Consider the following 18,048-nt stretch of genomic DNA (forward strand, 5'->3'; position numbering starts at 1 on the left):
TTTTCTACTAAGGTGTCTTGTAGTTCAAACATGAATACCAAATTCCATTCTCCACCTGCTGAGTAACTACAGTACTGCTCCCCACCTAGTAAGCAATTACTTTGCATACATATAATGCACAAGACAATGTCAGCTGCAAGACAAAGCCTCTGAAAACTGGCAACATGAAAGTGAAGTATCATTTAACCATACAGCTTCTTTTATATATTTCCTGCAGGATGAAGACAAGTTTTCACTATATTATTATTATGTGTTACTATCCAACAGCATGAGCACCACCAGTGATCTGAAAGGGCAAAATGAAGCAAATAGAAGAAAAATAGTTTTTAAAATCTGTATCTTGCTCATAAAGTCATTAGGTAATTCAGTGAATTAGTCTGGCAAAAATTTCTGCCACTGTTCTAATTCATATGCTAGGTAGTCCACTCTAAATCTGAAATTTATGTTTCTACCACTTATGAGTCAGAGAAGCTCAAAATGACTTTGCAGCTGACAAGGAACAATTGGGGAAAGTCACAAATAAATTAATCCAGTCTTTATTCCAGAGATTTTATATTTCTTATACAGGTCACTAGAACAAATCTACCAAACAGAAATGAACTTTTGTGATATGATTTATCTTTCAATACTGCATGTTGACATTATCTCACAAGTAATCAGTATCTTAAAAATTTAGCTACTTTTCCTGTTGCTAGAGAGAAATTCTTCAGCTCAAGCAATGACGACGAATCTTTGTAAAAAACAAAACAAAACATTATGTGTCAAAAAAAGAGCACTATGAAGATACTTTAAATGCATCTTTTCTTATAAAAAATGATTTGGAAGCTTGAAACTGAAGTGTGCTCCTTGACCTTATTTCACCTTCCTACCTCCCTCTGGTATTCACCTTTGTCGGCATCTGGTTGCTTCATGAATAATAGGGCAGTGGCACCAATTTTTTTTAAAGAAAAAACAAAGTCTACAGAAATTGAATTGAAAGCATCTTTACATGAACAACAGAAGCTAGCCTGTAAGACTATGTAGATTATGCTACATAGTCTTATCATATCCCTAATGAGGTAGCATGGACTACTACATAAACCTCAGCAAAACCTAAATCCCTGCCTTAAAAACTGCTACCTCCTTGAATTGCCTACTCTAAATGTAATGCGTTCTTGAGTCTCACCAATAAAACATATTTTAAATGCTTTCCCAAGACGAGGTACAAATGGACACAAAAGTTTTAAAACCTTCATGGATGTTGAATACACATAAATATTTTGGATATAATACACAGTCAAGACCCATCTTTAAAAGCTCCTGCCATACTATGATGCAAAGCACAGCCATGCTAATTCAAAGATAGAAATCATAATTCCACATCTATAAAATAAAGTAGAATTAGTGGCAGTTTTATTGCCGTATACAAATTTAACCAACGTGGCAAACCATGCCAAAGGGATTAGAACAGTTTCAGGACCTATGTACAGATTGTACACTTCAGAAACATTTGAACAATTTAAAAAATGCACAAACAGATTTGCATCATGAATTTAACTAAACAAATGGGCTGGAATAATCAATGCATTTAATGGGTTTACAAAGGCACTTCCCTACTCAAAAGAGAAAATGACAACCTGGAGCCTAGAGGGAGGTTGAAGAAGAGTGCTCATCAACTACTGCACAATCTCAACTTTTAAGAAAAAATAAGCAAGATTTCAAACATTTATAGGATTCAATGTGATCCACTTCTGAACATTCATACAGTCTCATCTTTGTTTTTAGATTGTTTTTCTTGATTCTCTTCTTCCATACTTTGGCTCATCCGACGATCATGTTTGTCTGAGTGGTCCTTATCACTGTGGTCATGTTTATGGGAACGTTCTTTGCTTTTACTGCGCTTTCGTGATCTCTCTTTGCTGGAACTACGTTTTCGAGACTTTTCAGCACTATCAGTTCTTCCTCTGCTCCTGCTCCTACTCTGTTTATTTGATTTCTCTTTACTTTCACTTTTGTGTTTACTCAACTTCTCTTTGCTTCTGCTTCTACTGTGCTTGCCAGCATTCCTACTTACACTTCTACTCCTGTGCTTCCGATCCCTACTTCGACTCCTGCTATGCCTTCGCTCTTTCTTGGAATCTTTTTTCTCATCCCTATGCTTCCTTTCATCTTTTTCATCCTTGTGCCTCCTGTCATCTATTTCACTCTTACCTCTTCTGTCTTTTGACTTTTCTCTAGAACGATCTCTCTCCCTAGAGCGCTCTCTTTCATTTCCTTTCTCTTTGTCATACTCGCGCTCCTTTCTCCTACTTCGTTCATTTTCTTTCTCCCTTTCCCTCTCTCTGTCTCTTCTGTCTCCTTTTCGATCACGACTTCGACTTCTGTGTCTCTCTCGACTTCTACTTCGTCTGCGTTCCAATGCCCGATCAGAACTTCGGGATCTTCGCCTCTCTCTGTCTCTCTCCTTAGCTTCACGCTCTAGTCTTTGTCGTTCTCGCTCCCTCTCCAGTTCTCTATCAAAACTAGACAGTCCACGACCTTCCCGATGACGACTTCTGCTTCTTGATCTTCTAGGTGACCTCCTAGGACTTAAGGACCTCCTTGGAGACCTACATGAAAAGAAATGCTTAAAAATGATGTTTTCCAACAAGCACTTTAGCAAAGCAGCTTCTATAATTTCCTCATTTCACACAACTTGTAACTGTCAAACTTTTGAATGGCATCATTAATCTCTCAGACTTTTGCATGAATAAAATGCAAATGTGGAAAATTTCTATTTAGTGTAGAAAATGGGGGGGGGGAGATAGAAAAAGGTCTGCTGGAGAACCACTGACCAGATTCTCCGAGTCATCTAGCACTTCTGGTTACTGGGATTCTGATAAGAGATATTGGACTAGATGGACTTTGGCCAGAAAGGCACTTAAGTGATCCTGAGTATGCATGTTTAACACTGGTTAGCTATGTCTTAACTGTGCATGCTTTGTAAATTTAACACACTGATGGACTTTAGACATCCTAGGTTATGGCGGGAAAGCCTACAGAAGAGCAGAATGAACACACATCTGATAAAGGTTCAATACATGCCAGCAGGTTCCTGTTTAAAGTCTCATTTCAATCATAAATGGTTGAAATGAAATCCAAAATGGATTAACAAGTTCATCACTCTGCTCAACTGCTAGAACATTACCAACTTCAGAGTGGCACTGTAAGGATTCGGACATTCTATAGTGCTATATAAAAGCTATTACTGATTTAGAAAACCATTTGTATGACACTTTTATTATGCCAATAGGCTGTATAAATTAAACAACTATTTTGTAAAGTTAAGTAATAACCTTGAACGTCTACGCTCTGCATGTCTGTCTACTTCTTCTACTCCTTCCTTGCCCTCCTTCTTGATTTTTCTAGGTCTGGCTTTAATTTGCTGATCAATATTCTTCTGGACTGGTACAGGAATTCTTGGAAATAATGTAGAAAACCATTCAAGCTTAGTAAGGAAGGAGCGCAGCATCTCTCCAATCGTCATGACACAGCCGCCACCTGCTTTCACATCAAGGTCCTAAAAAACAAATAAAAAACAGAACACAGGTTCTGATTGTGAGAAGCCATCTAAAATTTGCTTTAAAACAAATGCTACTATACTTGCCACCTTTCAAGTTTCAAATATGAAGGGTTAGCTGGCAAATAAGTTACCTCTGAACTTCAAGTCTTGTACCTTTGCATTTGGCCATATATGTAACAGGCTGGGAGTTTGATTTTATGCATTTGCATGCAGGTGCATACCAATCCTGCAGCCAGACAGTGAAGGGTCCATTTTTCAACAGGTTAGCATGAAATCCCCTTACACAGCAGGTTCATATGTAATCATCTGGAATCTTTATGTCACAATAAAGAACACAATTTGTTCTAAATGACTATCTTGTTTGAGGACTGTGGTCACATTCAACACTGTGGCCTAACCATATTTAGGACAACTTCATTTCCTGTCTAAAAATGATCAGAAAAAGCTGTAGTACAAAATGGACGCTACCTAAATTGGAAGCAATAGCGAACCAACTGCCATGAAGCAGTGAGGTTTCTAATTTAGAGTTATGCAAAAAAATAAATAAGGAACAAATAATTGGAAATGCATAATCCATGATGACCGTTGTCTCGGAAAAGGGTCATTACCGCATGAAGGCCTTCTTGCTATGCCCTCTCACAGCTCAGGACATGTTAGTCAGCTATTGTCAGGCCCAAACCTATAGTGCAAGCACACAAGGAAAGTGAGATTTGTTATCTAAAAACAGGAAGAAAAAATCTAAATGTAAAACTGCTTGCACTCACACACATTTAAGTGTTCAGATATACAGTATTTCCAAATAAAATCGTTGCACAGATATCTAAAGAAGAAAACAAGACATTAGCTTAAGTGTAGCACCTGAAAGGCACACACAAAAATTGAGTATTGATGAAAGAGTCAAAGCATTTACAACAATAAGGCAAATACATACAACAGAGAGGCAACACTGAACTGCTTTCACATCTTCAACAGTGGCAAACTGGAGGAAATATAACAGGGAAGTGAGATCTGCATCTTGCTCTTTTTAAAAAACTGGTTATGATGGTAAAAACAGAACAAAAGTGGTTGTGAATCAGCTTGTGCAAAACAACTAAGGTTGCAATCCAACACATGCTTACCTGGGAGCAAGTCCCATTAAACTCAATGGAATTACTTCCAAGTAGACATGCCTAGGATGACATTGAAATAAAACACCCTCTATTCCCAAAGGAAGATGAGATAAAATGTCAATATATCATATTAGAAAAAAGTGCAAACACAAAATTCATTTAATCTTAAAAGAGTGCCATATCCTGTAATCCAGATATTGACACTGATTGTGACAAACTGTGTGACTTTTACTGTGTGATCCAGTAAAAGCCTTTCTGCACAGGTTCTAAAAGTTTTGGTATGACAGCACATAGTAAAATATATTGCAAATTATTAGTATATCGCGTCAATGATTGTTACAGGAACAAAGATTCAAACTGTAAAAAAAATATCAAGAGATTGGCTGTAGTAATAAAGCAGTTTGATGTTTGGTCACGAATGCTGCTAACACAGTGTTTCTCAAACTGTGGGTCTGGACCCACTGGGTGGGTTGCGACCAATTTCAGGTGGGTCCCCATTCATTTCAACATTTTATTTTTAATATATTTGACTTGATGCTACCATGGTATGTGATTGCATTTGGGAAATGTTACAGACCTGTACTTTTAACATGCAACTACAGGTTGAGTCTCATTATTTGCGAGGGTTCCCTTCCAAGAACTCACATGGATGGCAAAAAACGCACTATTAAAAAGAACCTTTGCTCAGGTAATTTAAAAACATCCTTGCTAACCTTTGCACTGCACACAGAGTCAATCAGTCTCTCTCCAGGAGCTTAGGCTTCACTAGGAGGCGGCAATCTCTCCCTTCACCAGGAGCCCCAGCAAGGGGGAAAGAATGGAGAAGGTGATAATCACTGCCATTTAGCCTTCTTTAAGTGTTCAGGGGGAAAGGAGGAGTGAAGCCTGCAGAGAGAATGACTGCCTATCTGGCATTATTAAAGGACTGTTTTCCTTTAATTTAAAGGGGCCCTCTCATCAGCTTTGAGACAGAAAAATCTGTGGATACTTAGGCTATACCTGTAATCACTTGCATGACTGTCTCTCTGCAACAGTAAAACAGCAGTTTTTTTAAACTGTGATTTTTAAAGGGGTCCCTTCTCCAGGGATCAGCACATTCCTTCTCATTTGCAGGGGTCATTTGTGTTGAGTCAAATCAGTGTATAAAAAATCAGTGTATAACAAGGCTGGACCTGTACGTATATTCTTTTAACAATGATAGTAAATAGGATTTATTCCTGGGTTTGCAGCCTAGGATTGTTAAAAATTTTCCTGCTTGATGTTGTCACTTCTGGCCATGTCATCACTTCTGGTGAGTCCTGACAGATTCTCATTCTAAAAAGTGGGTCCTGGTGCTAAATGTGTGAGAACAACTGTGCTAACTGATGCTTCAAATTAAGAACACTGCATGAGTGCAGGAAGAATTTACTCTTCTAGTAGGCCTTGCATGCAATCTGCAAACTACTGTGCTTTTTAAAAGCTAGGGAGTTTAAAAGCAATTTGGAAGTTCACTAGGCAACAATTCCAATAAGAAATTTTGAAAAAAAAACTCTGTAGAAGATGTGCTAATGCTCCTCTGGAATGCAACTACAGCCTTTATAGTTACTGCCTTACTAACTATGCCAATAATTTTCCCTTAATTAAAAAAAGGCAATTTACCTGCATTTGAAAATAGTTTTCCATCTCCTTCTGCTGGTATCATATCTGCAGGAATGATATTTCTCCAAATCTGAGGACACATTCCTTTTTTACAAAGGAATTACTTACACTCAGTAAGTACTTACTGAGTAATTACTTACCCATCTACAGCCACCGGGTAGATGGGACTCGTCAGCCTAGGAAGGCAGCTCATCTAAGAGAAGGAAACTCTGACCTCAAACCTCCACTGCCTTGTGGCTACATCCAGTTCTGGAAAAGGCTTCAGGAGTCAACCTCGAGGCAAAATCAGGAGCCGGAGTCCCTTAGGCAGTTCATGGCTGAACACAGTCACGTTCTGGCAACTCCTGCGACGCCGCTGGAACCAACCGTATTGGCTTCTGCCTTTCCATTGGACCATTCCAGCGACGTGGAGAGGGGGGATTTGCTGCATGGGTAACAGCCTATCCTCCATACCTTCTTTACCCAGGCTTTGCGCACTGGAGAGGACACTCCAACTTCGCCATACGGCGTCGGCACAACACGGGAAGCAGCAGTTTACCGGTTATAAGTCTTTGCTCGATTGGCGTAGAGCATGACGCCAGGGGCTGCTTCCGACGGTGGGAGAGATCATTGCATCTCATTGGGCAGCTACCGCCCGCCTTAAGCTGGGCAGTCCCCAGCCAGTAAGGTGTTGCCTCGCCACGGTTCGTTAACCTCATGGGGTGCGTGGGGTTTAGGGTGAAAACCGACAAGCGGATCGACAACTCTGCACCATGCAACAGAAAACAGAAAACTACTGCCCTAAAGCTGGGCACCTGGAACGTTAGGACAATGACACCTGGCTTCTCTGATGACCTGCAAGAAATAGACGACGCACGCAAAACAGCTGTCATCGACATGGAGCTGAGCAGACTGCAGATGGACATTGTCGCCCTTCAAGAGACTAGGCTGCCAGATTCCGGATCTGTCAAGGAGAGAAATTTCTCATTTTTCTGGCAGGGAAAACCACCAAACGAAACCAGGGAACATGGCGTTGGCTTTGCGGTCAGAAATACCCTGCTGAAATCCATCATCCCACCTACTGTGGGAAGTGAAAGAATTTTGTCCCTGCAGCTCCAGTCATCAGCAGGACCTATCACTCTCATCAGTGCTTATGCACCAACTCTGTCGTCTCCAGCAGAAGCCAAAGACAAATTCTATGATGACCTGGCCACCACTGTCAAGAAAATCCCTGTAAAAGAGCCATTGTTCATCCTCGGCGATTTCAATGCTAGAGTTGGTGCTGATAACAGTTCATGGCCCACTTGCTTAGGTCAGTTTGGCACTGGGAGGATGAACGAAAATGGCCAACGCCTGCTAGAGTTTTCCTGTCATCACGGTCTCTGTGTCAGCAACACGTTCTTCAACACAAAGCCCCAACATAGAGTCTCTTGGAGACATCCAAGATCAAAGCACTGGCACCAGCTCGACCTGATCCTCACCAGACGCTCCAGCCTTCCCAGCATCAAGATCACACGCAGTTATCATGGTGCTGCCTGCGACACTGACCACTCCCTGGTGTGCAGCAGAGTGAAACTGCAAACAAAGCGACTGTATCACACGAAAAAGGAAGGAAGACCTCGCATTGATACCAGCAAGACCCGGGATCAGAGAAAAGTGGAGGAATTTGCACAAGCGCTTGAGGAATCTCTTCCAGGCCCGGCCGACGCAAACGCATCCAACAGATGGGAACATTTCAAGAATACCGTTTACAACACCGCCTTGTCCATATTCGGCAAGAAGACCAACAAGGCGGCAGACTGGTTTGAAGCCCACTCTGAGGAGTTGACACCAGTCATTGAGGAAAAGAGGAGAGCTCAAGCAGCATACAAGGCCTGTCCCAGTGAGCGCAACCTGCAGGTCCTCCGAACTGCTCGCAGCAAAGTCCAACAGACTGCCAGGAGATGTGCTAACGACTACTGGCTCCAGCTCTGTTCCGAGATACAGATAGCAGCTGACACGGGCAACATCAAGGGGATGTATGATGGTATCAAGCAGGCCCTAGGTCCAACACAGAGGAAAATTGCACCTCTGAAGTCTGCCACAGGCGAGGTCATCCAGGATCGGGCGCAGCAGATGGAACGCTGGGTGCAGCACTACTCTGAGCTATATTCCAGAGAAAATGTAGTCACCGAAGAAGCACTGAACAACATTGAGTGCCTGCCTGTGCTGGAAGAGCTTGACAGTGAACCAACCCTAGAAGAACTTCACGTGGCCCTGGGCTCCCTTGCCTTTGGCAAGGCACCTGGAAAAGACAGCATCCCTGCTGAAGTCCTAAAATGCTGCAAAGAGATCATCGTCACTGAGCTGCATGAAATCCTCTGTCTCTGCTGGAGAGAAGGTGGAGTACCTCAAGACATGAGGGATGCAAACATCATCACGCTGTACAAGAACAAAGGTGACAGGGGTGACTGCAACAACTACCGCGGCATCTCTCTCCTTAGCGTTGTAGGAAAGCTGTTTGCCCGAGTTGTACTAAAGAGGCTCCAGGTACTTGCAGAGAGCGTCTATCCAGAATCGCAGTGTGGATTCCGAGCCAACAGGTCCACCACTGATATGGTATTCTCCCTTAGACAACTGCAGGAGAAATGCAGGGAACAACGACAGCCACTCTTTATAGCCTTCATAGATCTCACAAAGGCTTTCGACCTGGTCAGCAGAGACGGCCTCTTCAAGATTCTCCCCAAGATTGGATGTCCACCCAGGCTCCTCAGCATCATCAGATCTTTCCACAAGGACATGAAGGGCACTGTTGTCTTCGATGGCTCCACATCAGACCCTTTTGACATCCGAAGCGGAGTGAAGCAGGGCTGTGTTCTTGCACCAACCTTGTTTGGGATTTTCTTTGCTGTCCTGCTGAAGCAGGCCTTTGGAACTGCAACAGAAGGCATCTATCTCCGGACCAGATCAGACGGAAAGCTCTTCAACCTCTCCAGACTGAGAGCAAAATCCAAAGTCCAGCTGAAATGTCTGCGTGACTTCCTCTTTGCCGACGATGCAGCTGTCACTACCCACTCTGCCAAAGATCTCCAGCAGCTCATGGATCGTTTTAGCAAGGCCTGCCAAGATTTTGGACTGACAATCAGCCTGAAGAAAACACAGGTCATGGTTCAGGATGTGGACTCACCTCCCTGCATTACAATCTCTGAGCATGAACTGGAGGTTGTCCATGACTTTGTGTACCTTGGCTCAACGATCTCCGACACTCATTCTCTCGATACCGAGCTAAACAAGCGCATCGGTAAAGCAGCTACCACGTTTTCCAGACTCACAAAGAGAGTCTGGTCCAACAAGAAGCTGACGGAACATACCAAGATCCAGGTCTACAGAGCTTGCGTCCTGAGTACACTTCTGTACTGCAGCGAGTCATGGACTCTTCGCTCACAACAGGAGAGGAAACTGAGCGCTTTCCACATGCGCTGCCTCCGACGCATCCTCGGCATCACCTGGCAGGACAAAGTTCCAAACAACACAGTCCTGGAACGTGCTGGAATCCCTAGCATGTATTCACTGCTGAAACAGAGACGCCTGCGTTGGCTTGGTCATGTCGTGAGAATGAATGATGGCCGGATCCCAAAGGATCTCCTCTATGGAGAACTCGTGCAAGGAAAGCGCCCTACAGGTAGACCACAGCTGCGATATAAGGACATCTGCAAGAGGGATCTGAAGGCCTTAGGAGTGGACCTCAACAAGTGGGAAACCCTGGCCTCTGAGCGGCCCGCTTGGAGGCAGGCTGTGCAGCATGGCCTTTCCCAGTTTGAAGAGACACTTTGCCAACAGTCTGAGGCTAAGAGGCAAAGAAGGAAGGCCCATAGCCAGGGAGACAGACCAGGGACAGACTGCACTTGCTCCCGGTGCGGAAGGGATTGTCACTCCCGGATTGGCCTTTTCAGCCACACTAGACGCTGTGCCAGAACCACCTTTCAGAGCGCGATACCATAGTCTTTCGAGACTGAAGGTTGCCAATACAAATACAAACTTACACTCAGGCTGATAATATGCTGATTAATGTGATCTCTTTTAAAACATCCCTTAATTCCAGTCCATAGCAAGTTTGCAAACCGTTAAAGGTGAGAAAGGTTTTACAACTTGTTAAATGCAGTTTAAACATTACTTTGAATTTCACTAATGCTTTCCAAACTATGGAAGTTTCTCAGAGCTGTTTTAGTTAAGATTTTGCCAAGAAAAGAAAAAAAAAAGAAAACTAATTTATTACCCTTGTTGACATACCTCCTCATCATCAAGAAAGGATTCAAACCAGTCCCATAAATCTGTTGGAGGCTGTGTGTACCTTGAAGTATAAAAAGACTGTCTTAATTTAATAACAGTTTCAGAGAACTAAGTTAATTTGCAGCTAAATAAGATGCTACTTACCTAATATACATGAATCCAAGGGCCCTAATATATGGGGAATCTGTATGAGTTATGAGTCCCATCACCTGCTTACGGGTAAGTTTCAGGGTAAATAACTTGTACAACAGGCAAAAGGCTGTGGACACTATACCTCCAGTTCCAACACCACGCACCTTCAGAGAGTAGGAGAAAAATAAATCAACTTATTTAATATTTGAGAGTAATACAGATTCATTTAGCTTCAGTACATAAACATATCTTTTCCAGCACACGCAGGCTCCAAATGTTAGGCTCACCAACCATCCAGTTATATGAAATAAAGCATTAGGTGGTTGCATTATTAATTTCTGAAGCTGAAGAGCCCATCTAGGAATTGGATCTGCAATCCTGATTTCAGAAGATGGGGGAAAGAGTTTAAGATGGGGGAAAGAGTTAAGTTTAAGAGTTTAAGTCTCACTTCCACTGAACAAGTACATAGCAGTACTGCCCCAAATTCAACTGGGAGCATGTGCACATGCACATGCAGCACCTCTCTGTGCATGTGTTTCTCTTATAATGAGGAATAATAACGGCTTCCATATATGAGTGACTCCAGTTAATGGAAGAAGTACCATTTTAAAACCCAGATGTCTCACACAGGAAAAAAACGGAATAGATTTTTTTGAAGGTTGTCTTACTTTCATAGGTTAATATCATATACCATTTGTCCATAACCTCATGATAGGTATGCCTGCCTTTCTGATGTGTGATTATTTGAAAGTTACCATTCATTACTAAAAAACAATCTTTAATATTCTTTTCCATTCAGAAACAGAATCAAACATTTCAAAAAATAAAATCTTAACCTTTTGCCGCATGAATATGCTAAACCTATTATCAACTAATGGCCCAATCCTATCCAGTTTTCCAGTGCCAGTGTAGCCGTGCCAATGGGGCATGTGCTGCATTGTGTGGTGGGGAGGCAGTCACAGAGGCCTCCTCAAGATAAGGGAATGTTTATTCCCTTACCTCAGAGTCCCACTGTAGCTGCACCTGTGTTGGAAAGTTGGATAGGATTGGGCTCTAAGGCTACAGCAGACCAAGCTACCAAGACCACAACCATAGATTTTTCATATGTTTAGTGTTCTACTTTGCAAATTATTATATAAATAGCTCCAAAAATTCAGAAGGCACGTACTTCTACTTACCCCTCCGCACATCCCTGTCTGGCCTGCTGTTTTTCTGCTGCCTTTTTCCCAAGGCTCAACATGTGTAACCTGCAAACAGGAAAGCAATTAATCAACCCCCCAGCAATTGCAGGTTTCAGATTGTTTTCATCTTCTGAACCTATTTGGTAGAGAAGCATCATGATGTACATTGAAACTGAAATAACAAAGTAAATAAAAACATTACTGGGGTACACTAAATCTCAGACTATAGCAAGTTTGGAGATGCCCAATTTATATAGGTTACTGCAACCTTCATTAAGGAGACAGATGAAAAAATGGTACATCCACACAAAAAATTTATTCATTAACTTACACAATTAGTTACCACAAGATTATGATAGCCAATAGCTTGCATTGCCTTAAAAGAAGGATTAGATAAATTCATGGAGGATAAGACTATTGTCAGTGTACTTCTATGTGCACAGTTGCTCCCCTTAAAAGCTGACTTAACATGGCAATACAAAAGGCATGTAGGGATCAAAAAAACAAAGTAAAAACTGTTACGATGCTCCTAGAAAGTCTCTATTTAGTTGCTTATTAATATTTTTAATGGATATAAGCAACCACCAGTACCAGTTTCAAAGGAGATATCCAAATCACAAAATTGGAGGCACGATTTTAATGAATCTACACTGCTTTAATTAAAATAAAATGTCTTAATGAAGAAACAGACACTAGTTTCAAATAGTAAGCCTTCTTTCTGCACCAAGCAAGATGTTTGCCAGTGCAGAACAGAGGCAGATTCCTTCCAACTCCATATTTAATCATACCACCAGGCAGCCACAGTTTGTGCAATTTGTACTTTCCATATTGGAACTGGAAATCATGGTTTTAATCTAAACCAGGGAGGACACATCATAGTATAAGATGGGAGAAGGAGAAATACATAAGCCTTTTGCACAAATAGCTAAAATCACAGCTGTTAGTTACATGTGTACTATGTATGAGGCTACAACTCTAAGCACTTAAGGAACAAATCCCAGTATGGTCAGGAGGCCCAGGAAAACATGCTTATATACCATACATAGCCTTCTAAAGGCCTGAATAGCTTGCATTATTTGAGAAGATTTCCCCTATTCTAGCTATGTTACTGGTGTTTAAATCCATGAATAAGACTATTTCAAGTGACAAAAATAGTGCTCTGTCAAATTTCTCAATGTTATGTTTTAATCTAGGCAAAAATAAAACATACAGATGTGGGTAAACAACCCAAAATTAAATTGGACAGGTTCTGGCCAGAAGGCCCACCAACTCAGCAACAGTGCATTAGCTTGCTCTGGGTGAGGTTGCACTTCCTGTGAAGGAGTACATCCACAGTTTGGGAATATTCCTGGATCTAGTTTTGCTCCTGAATGTCCAGATGGCAGCTGTGGTCCAGAATGCTTTTGTCTTCTAGCTGGCATCCCAAATGTACCCATTTGTGTCTTCAGCAGACCTGCATACAGCAACTCTTGCCTTAACCACCTCAAGATTTATTCGGGCAATACACTCTACGAAGAAACATCACCGAAGACCCTTTGGAACTTTAGCTGTTCTGATGCTGACCAGTGCAAGATTATCTGATCATGCCTAGGGGTGTGTTTTTTTGTGATTTCCCCCCCAAAATTTCTTGATTAAAATAGCAAATTTTGGTACCATGTGTTTTTACTCCAAGGGTGCATTTTAATACATTATAAATTATAACTGCTTTAAAAATGTACTAGGTAGGTGATATAGTGTCAGCAGATGCAACCACATTAATATTTCTGACTGGAAAAGTCATCTATTTTCATTTCTGGAAAATATTTTAAAACACCAAAATGCAATATTCTGTGTTCTCAATTCAGATATTTTAACACCAAAAGAGTAGTGTTTTGAGTTTTTGTGCATTTTAAACAAACAAAAAAACACCCCTAATTATGCCTTGCAACTGTTTACACAATTTGCTTCTGGGTGAAATTCAAAATGCTGGTTAGTATATTACCTGGTAGTATACCACCACATAATTGGGTCAACATACCTGAAACACCACTTTCTTTTTTATGAATCTAGTTATCCGTTACAGATCAAGGAGAGCGGATCTCTTTAACATTCCATGGTCCTCTGAAGTTCAGTATGCAGTGATGTATGAGATGACCTTCTCAGTGGCAGCCCCCCCCCCCAAGTGGAATTCTCTGCCCTGTGTTGAGCAGCTGTCTCCCTTCCTGCTAGTACCTTACTATGGGTTGAAGTCTGGCTTTTTCAATAGGTGTTTTCCGAGTTTGACTTTGTATTTTTCCATGTGATTTTGTTCTAGACTGTTGTAGTGCTTTTTTTTTTGTATTAACAATGTTTTAAAATTGATATGAAGTCAATTTTTTTTAATGTCTCATGTGAAATTGTAGAGTAAGTTACAATTTTTACAAAACTGAACAAACTTCTGTCTATATAGCTAAAAATAATTTGCCAGTCAAAACTGGACCACAGAAAGGGTTGTTTTTAGGTTTTAAAGCTGCTGTTAAAACTCATGCCATGCTTTCATCATTAAACAATGAAAAGTTGGAAAACACCAATAAACAAACTGAAATCAATTTAATCTGATGGGGGTCATAAATGAAAGGAAAGGAAATTTCTTCTGAACAACACAAATGGGTCTAACATCTCTCTCTGACATGTTTTTGAGGCATAAATACCAAACCAAAACAAAATGGAATTGATTCAGGATGTGAACTTTTTAGCCAAAAGTGAAAAAAGCTAACCTGGTTCAGAATTAATTGCAGGCTTAACACCAGGGATCTGCTCTAAAATTTCTTAGTTGGAACTTGTTCCTGGAAAATAGCTGACACTCTTGATCATCTCTCAGGTTGTAGAATTTCAGTTTGCTTCATGATAAGAGGCCCTGCCAGACAGATGGCTATAGTAAAAATGACTAAAGGCAGGGACCACATTCATCAAATTACTCGTTTCTACCCCCAGCATCAAGATATTTGTATCTATATTTTAATTAAAACAAATAGTTTAATAACCCTGACATTTTACATCTTCTCATTCTGTGTAAAGTGCCATGCACACAGATGGTGCTATATACTCTTTCACAACATAACAGAAAATCAAGTATGTATGTGTGGTACTGTGAATTCCTCAATGAGTATTACATGTTTGAATTTCTATTTATATCCCACCCTTCACCCCAGTCTCAAAATTATTAAAACCCATTACTGCCCAGCCCATAGATGTACACATTTGATCCCTGTTACATAAATGCAACGTTGGGCAGAAATGGCTTAACAACTACAGATATAGGAAAATAATTGCACAAATCTAAGATATAGGCATATCTCAGTTGCTATAGAATATCTGATAGAGTAGAAAGGTTTGATGAAATTAATGTTTTTATAACTTTTTGAAAGTTGGCAGAGAGAAGGCTCCCAGATTTCATACAGAAGGAAGTTTCACATTCAGGGAGTCACCACAATAAAGGCCCTGCCTCACAAGCCTGCTGAACTGATTGACAACATGTGAAGCAGGATCTCACTGAAAAATCATAATAAGAGAGCACATTCAGTTGCAGGACATGGACCTTAAAATATCAAAGGCCGTACACTCTTTAAAAGGTAAAAAAAATCATCTTGAATTAGACCTGAAAACGAATAGTAAGCCACTATAGCTTTTGCAAGACAGATGCTTGTGCGGCCAAGTGTGGGGAATATGTTGCAAGTGGGCTTCGATATTCTGTACCAATTGCAGTTTCAGATACTTTTAAAGGACAATTCTACACACAGAGCAATAATCTAAACAAAATTAGACCATTTTGTTTTAAAATGTGACCAAATGTAATAACTGTGGCCATTTGCTTTCTCCAAGGTGTTCAGATGCTGCTAGATGAATGTGTGGGGGTGGTAGGGGATGTAAAAATGATGCTCTGCATTTTTTACTCCTCTTTCACTTGTACATGCATACACACATGCATGTGCGAAATCAATAAATAAGTTTCCAGATGCGATATACAGTACAGCACACAACTCCTAGGCCCCATTCTGTGAAATTTTATATAACTGGAATGGAGAAATGAAAAAAGTTCTCAACCAAAATAGAAAGACTCTGTGTTGGATTTATTAAGGTTTCAGACTGAGAACTTCCCCACCTTCTCATTGAAGAGAAGCAGGCCACTTCATACAACCAAGTTAACTCTTGAGACAGCGTAAAAGACAGAGAGAGAGAGGAGTGAGTAGAGTCCCACCTACTGATTTCACAATGTGAAGAATAAATATCTTAGTTTTAAAGAGTACACGTGGGACCTCGGTATCCACTGATTTGACTCACCACTCAATATTGAGGCCCACCTCTAAATGCCTTGTAACAAGGAAAAAAGCACCAAAATCCAATTTCCTGCGTGACTACCTGTAATTAAATAATTACAGGTCCAACTGATTTACAGATACACTGATTTTTTATACACCAATTTGACTCAACAGGAACAGGCACTACAAATGCCAAGGAATGTGCTGATCCCTGGAGAAGGGATAAAATTTGCATCTCTTCAAAATCACAGTTTTAAAAAAACTGCTTTTCTTGCAGTTGTAGAGAGACAGTCATGCAAGTGATCATTCCGTTCTTCAGCTGAGCCAGGCAAAGGCAAAATGATGCATTTGCATTTTTAATTGCTGACTGCCTCTCTACAACAGTAAGAAAAGCTGTTTTTAAACCACAATTGCTAAGGGTCACATTTTTAATTTTTTAAAAATTGCTTTTATATAACACATTTCATGGTATCAGCAGGGAGTCCCAGAATCAAACCACTGTGAATGTCGAGACACAACCTTATTAGGAGCAACGGAGGAGCAGGAAACCTGGAACTGGATCTTTAAATCTATTTTTCCATTTTTTTTTAAATCCACTAGAAGTTCTGGAACTTCTCCCAGTGGATAACAAGTTCTGGAACTTATCCACTAGAAGTTCTGGAACTTCTAGTTTTATCCACTAGAAGTTCTGGAACTTCCCCAGTAGATAACAAGACATGAGCTGTATAATTCCATTCTATCAGATTCCATTATGCACCCCATATAATGCCTGGATACAGTACAGAATCTATACCAGTGTCGCAGCACACCGGTGTGCTGTGAAGGGTCTGCAGATGTGCTGTGAGAGTTTGATGGAGCAGTGCCATTGGGTAGTGCCATTGGGTGATGTGAGCCCATCTCCAACAGCAAGGTGTGCCTTGTCCATTGTCCAAAAACAGATGTCTCGACAATTTTGGTGCTGCCACGAAGGGTCTACAGGTGTGGTGTGGGAGTATGATAGAAGGTCACCTGCGAGGTGCCATTGGGTGTGCTTTGTTAGTTGCCCAAAAACCGATGGCGTGCCTTGACAATTTTAGAGCCTCCTCAGCGTGCCGCGAGATAAAAAGGGTGGGAAATTGCTGGCTGCATTTCTGGGGCAACAGTGGAGGAGCAAGAAGCCTGCAGGTGAGTCTTTCAAGCTGCTTTTCCACTGATTTGGCGTGCACTGGGGGCTTGTCCACTGGGGGTTGTGGGGGGAACCCCAGTGGGTAAGGAGGCGGGACGTGTACCTGTCCTCTCCGCCCTGTGGGCCCCTGACCTGCAGCTCCCCCCAGACAGAGGTATGGGGAACAGTCCCCGGCACAGGCAGGCCCGCCCAGCTCTCTATGGGGGGCAGGGCAGGCGGAGGCCTACAGGCTGGCGAGGCCCGGCACGGCCAGACGGGGGGCGCAGGCAGGCCGGAGCGAGGCTCACCTTGAAGTAGATCTCGTCGACCACCTCGTGGTAGGTCTTGAGCTCGTAGAGCTGCACCTTGAAGTAGGGCGAGGAGAGGATGTTGGTGAGGATCATGGGGTTCAGGTTCATGGTCTTCTCGTTCCCCCACAGCGGCAGCACGTTCCCCTGTTTGCCGGACGCCGCCGGCTTCGGCCCCGCGCTCTGCAGCGGCGGCGACAGCACGGCCCCGGCCCCCGCCTGCGGCGACTGCTGCTGCGGCGACTGCTGCTGGCAGTTCCCGGCACCCAGCACGGGGCAGTTGTTGGCCATGGCGAGGGAGCGAGCGAGCGGGCGGGCCGCGGCCGGGCCGGGCCAGGCCAGGCAGGCTGCAGCGCTCCGGGAGGGCCAGCCGAGCGCCGCCAACCGCCGACAAGATGGCGGCCGCGCGGAAGTGACGCCGCCTTCCGGGGCCCGGGCGGCCTGTTGAGGCTGCTCCTCCCTCGCGAGAA

The 18,048-nt window shown here is 42.3% G+C and overlaps 1 protein-coding gene across 1 annotated transcript; it reads right to left on the minus strand.

The window, feature by feature from the left end:
• Positions 1-520: 520 nt before the first annotated feature.
• Positions 521-17,952, minus strand: PRPF38B (pre-mRNA processing factor 38B). The gene is made up of 6 exons (XM_066625623.1): positions 17,579-17,952; positions 11,847-11,915; positions 10,681-10,832; positions 10,537-10,597; positions 3,315-3,538; positions 521-2,588 (listed from the first exon to the last, which is right to left on the minus strand). Exons 1-6 carry the CDS (start codon positions 17,867-17,869, stop codon positions 1,739-1,741), a joined length of 1,647 nt encoding a protein of 548 aa, XP_066481720.1. The 5' UTR covers positions 17,870-17,952; the 3' UTR covers positions 521-1,738.
• Between the last annotated feature and the right edge of the window lie 96 nt (positions 17,953-18,048).

The sequence above is a fragment of the Tiliqua scincoides genome, chromosome 4, assembly GCF_035046505.1.
Source record: "Tiliqua scincoides isolate rTilSci1 chromosome 4, rTilSci1.hap2, whole genome shotgun sequence".
Lineage (NCBI taxonomy): Eukaryota > Metazoa > Chordata > Lepidosauria > Squamata > Scincidae > Tiliqua > Tiliqua scincoides.